Source organism: Stigmatopora nigra, chromosome 12 (assembly GCF_051989575.1).
Source record: "Stigmatopora nigra isolate UIUO_SnigA chromosome 12, RoL_Snig_1.1, whole genome shotgun sequence".
In the NCBI taxonomy this organism is placed as follows: Eukaryota; Metazoa; Chordata; class Actinopteri; order Syngnathiformes; family Syngnathidae; genus Stigmatopora; species Stigmatopora nigra.
The window spans coordinates 5,827,201-5,830,392 of NC_135519.1; the positions used below are offsets into that span (position 1 = coordinate 5,827,201).

The 3,192-nt window shown below is 45.3% G+C and overlaps 1 protein-coding gene across 2 annotated transcripts; it reads right to left on the bottom strand.

Annotated features, from left to right (window-relative positions):
* Positions 1-261: 261 nt before the first annotated feature.
* Positions 262-2,946, bottom strand: LOC144205841 (transmembrane protein 121). 2 transcript variants are annotated; one of them, XM_077730462.1, is made up of 2 exons: positions 2,592-2,946; positions 262-2,415 (listed from the first exon to the last, which is right to left on the bottom strand). In XM_077730462.1, the coding sequence occupies exon 2, from the start codon at positions 1,815-1,817 to the stop codon at positions 867-869; it is 951 nt and encodes a 316-aa protein (XP_077586588.1). In that variant the 5' UTR covers positions 1,818-2,415; positions 2,592-2,946; the 3' UTR covers positions 262-866. The 2 variants fall into 2 exon arrangements, with proteins under 2 accessions (XP_077586588.1, XP_077586587.1); XM_077730461.1 differs by having other exon boundaries at positions 262-1,979; positions 2,148-2,946.
* Between the last annotated feature and the right edge of the window lie 246 nt (positions 2,947-3,192).

Below are 3,192 nucleotides of genomic sequence, written 5' to 3' on the forward strand. Positions count from 1 at the left end.
GCTGGTTGAACAGTGATATGCACTGCCATTCTTTTAATAGTAATACTAATAATAATCCATATTTTCCATCAGAAATTATCTAATTACTTTGTCCATGAACCATTTATTAATTTGAGTAAACTCTTTGAGAAGAGAGGCAGTTTCTAATGTGACACTTGATTACATTCCCTAAAAAATCTTGTCTTTCTGCGCTTTTTTCATTCTTTTTTTGGCCAATTAGCATCAGAGAGGAATGAGACTGCAAAATTACCACGGTAGAAATTAATGGGGAAATCATTGTCTATTTTATTTTTGCAGCACAGGTTAATTTGCCACCCGTTGAACTGGAATTAAAAAACAGAACAAATGCACACTTGACTGATTCTCTGACTTTGAAACAGTGTGATGCAAACCCTGTTCTCACAGAAGGGCAGTATTTTATCAAAAGATCACATAGAAAAGACACTTTCATCATGATTTCATTGGAACTGTTGTTTTCACATTAAGTGGATTCACTCATTGTTTGCTCAAGTTTTCATGTCAAGCCCCCGAATACTAAAAATACTCAAGCAACAGAAATGCACACCACATCAGACATTAGAATGCAACAGCCAATTCAAAAATATATACTTTTCTTCTACATATATATATATATTTTCCCTTTTGTACCATTGGAAAGATACACAATGAACTCAAATTACAGTAGAATAGCGCTTCAACGAGTCACAAGAGATGTAATTTTACAAAATGACAGAACTTGAGATACTGGCTGAACAATTTGTGTGTGCACATCAGGACTCGGCACATTGAGACAATTGTTCGTTTGACCTAAAAAGTGTAAAACGTTGTGCCCAGCCAGCATCTTGAGGGTCCTGCAGAGCATTTTGTCACGTGTGTTCACATGTTGTCACTTCAGGAAGGGGTGTCTGGTCTTGGATTACCGCTTGGGTAGGGTTGGGGGCAGGGCGTGCTTGGGCCATTGAGTTTTTCTGCAGCTCAACCCCAAAAGCAGGAGGAGCATTTTGTAACTGTCTCCTGTACTGGACAAAACTGCAGGTCTTTATAATGATAGCCAGTACGTTCTTTCCTATCAATATCCCCGACACCCTGGCGTCCCGATACAAAATCATGTTGCCACCACGGATAAAGAGTGTGATGACGTTGATAGTCACAAGGCTGAGGATTGGGTACAGGAGCATTTTATGGGGCACGATGTTGATCCCTTGCATGCTGATCTCGCTCAGAGACACGCAGGGGAGCACGAGGAGAAGGATATAGCAGTAAAAGAACATCAAGCCTTCTGCCCATAGGGGCAGGCCTTTCTTCTGGGGCTCCCACAGATTGGCTTGAATGTCCAGAATATCAAGCAAGTCCACCACCACCCAGAAGAGACGATTGCGGATCTCCTCACGCTTCTTGAAGGCGCGCACGTACTCCATGTGGTCGATAGCCACCAGCACCACAAAGAGCACTGGAATGCAGATGGAAAGCAGCAGCGTTAGTGCCTTCCTGGCAAGAGCGTCCAGGCTCTTCCTGTCGGCCTTATAGTTCTGATACACAAAGTACACTTTGATCTCCAGCACAAAGATGTAGAGGAACCAAAGGATCATGGCGTACCCTCTCTTGGCCGTGCGTACCTCGGCCCCAACCCAAACAGCCACATAGCGCAGGACGATCAGAAAGCAGATGTCTCCCACCATCACCATGATACAGATGCCAATCTTTCGTGGGCCATGGTTCTGCTCCACCAAGTAGGCGTCAATCAGTGCCATGCTACTCATGATGAGGATGGTGGAGAGGCACACGTGAGGTTTGTTGGTGGGAGGTGGTGGTACCATCCTGGCTCAAGACAATGGGTGACAAGCTGAAGAGAAAGGTCCTCACTTCATCCACTGACCAGCAGATCGTGGTGTTTCCCGAAGTAGCTTCCGCCAGTATCCAGGGAACGGGAGCTAAACCAATGAAGTCGGTCACTCGTTGCCAAGCAGGTCGACAGAACCCTTCATTCAGAGAATGACGAAGGGGGATCAGCTCGTTAAAGGCAATGCAACACTTGAGCAAATCACCTAAATGTCCCACTATTGGGGACAAAACATTTCATTACGGATTTCCTCTGAACATCCGTGTTTGCTTAATCTTCAGAGCAAAAGATTCATCTCACTACTCACTTGAGTCCCCCTTTGTACTTTATCCTAATGACTGGTGCGCAGTCATCCATGAGACTGTGCCGAGAGATCAAAAAGCCCATCTGTAATCCACGGAAAAAGAAAGACAAAAACTGCATAGGATTCCTCTTCCACTCTGACAGATGTAAATCCACCACTTAAGGAATTTCCTCTTCCCTTTTCAAACACCCGTCCAGAAATGTTGCTGTGGTAATCCACTTATTTCAGACAGCATCAGCAGAAGACATCTTAATGGTCTCAGTCTCGGCGACTAAGGAGAATGGAGGTTATTTATATGTTGTGCTTGTTGGCCACGCAAAACCCCTTCAAAGTTATTTCTGAGTGCAAAGCGCTTTGCCGTGAGTTGAAATTTTAAAACAGGATTTTTCTCTCGCTGTGTTTTCCTGCATCAATGACCCCAAAAGTAGTCATGTCTTTCTTACCTACCCTTTGGATGTTCTCAGAGGAGAAAACAACTGCAGCAAATATGTCGTAGTCTTTTCAGTCGTCCGTTTCTCGCCGGCTCGTGTCTGTAAAAAGATCCTTCGAGCCCCCCCTCGCAAGCTTCCCTCCAGCCTCACGCTTTACTCCGGCTTCTTCTCGGGATCAACAGAGTCAGTGTTTTAAGCACACACTGCAACCTCTCCAAGCACCATTGGCTACTCTGATGCCCGGGCACCTCTACCCCGTCTCCCACTGCACTTTTCAGCTTTTCCTTAGTACACACTCCTGAGAATTTTCTCTTTTTCTGCCACCCTCCTTTCCCTTCTCCCTCCTCTGTTCAAGTAAAGGCACTTGCTCTGTGGAGGTGATGCTCGGCGCACCACAGCTGCAGAGATGCAGAGAGAGAGAGAGAGAGAGAGAGAGAGAGAGAGAGAGAGAGAGAGAGAGAGAGAGAGAGAGAGAGAGAGAGAGAGAGTTAGAGAGAAAGAGGGGGAGAGTAAGAGGGAGGGAGGGAAGGAGAAAGAGAAAAAAAACACTTTTCCATCAGGGCATTGAAATGTAGGGGAAGGCAAACCTTTTGAATGCACAACTTCTTTCTCTCACT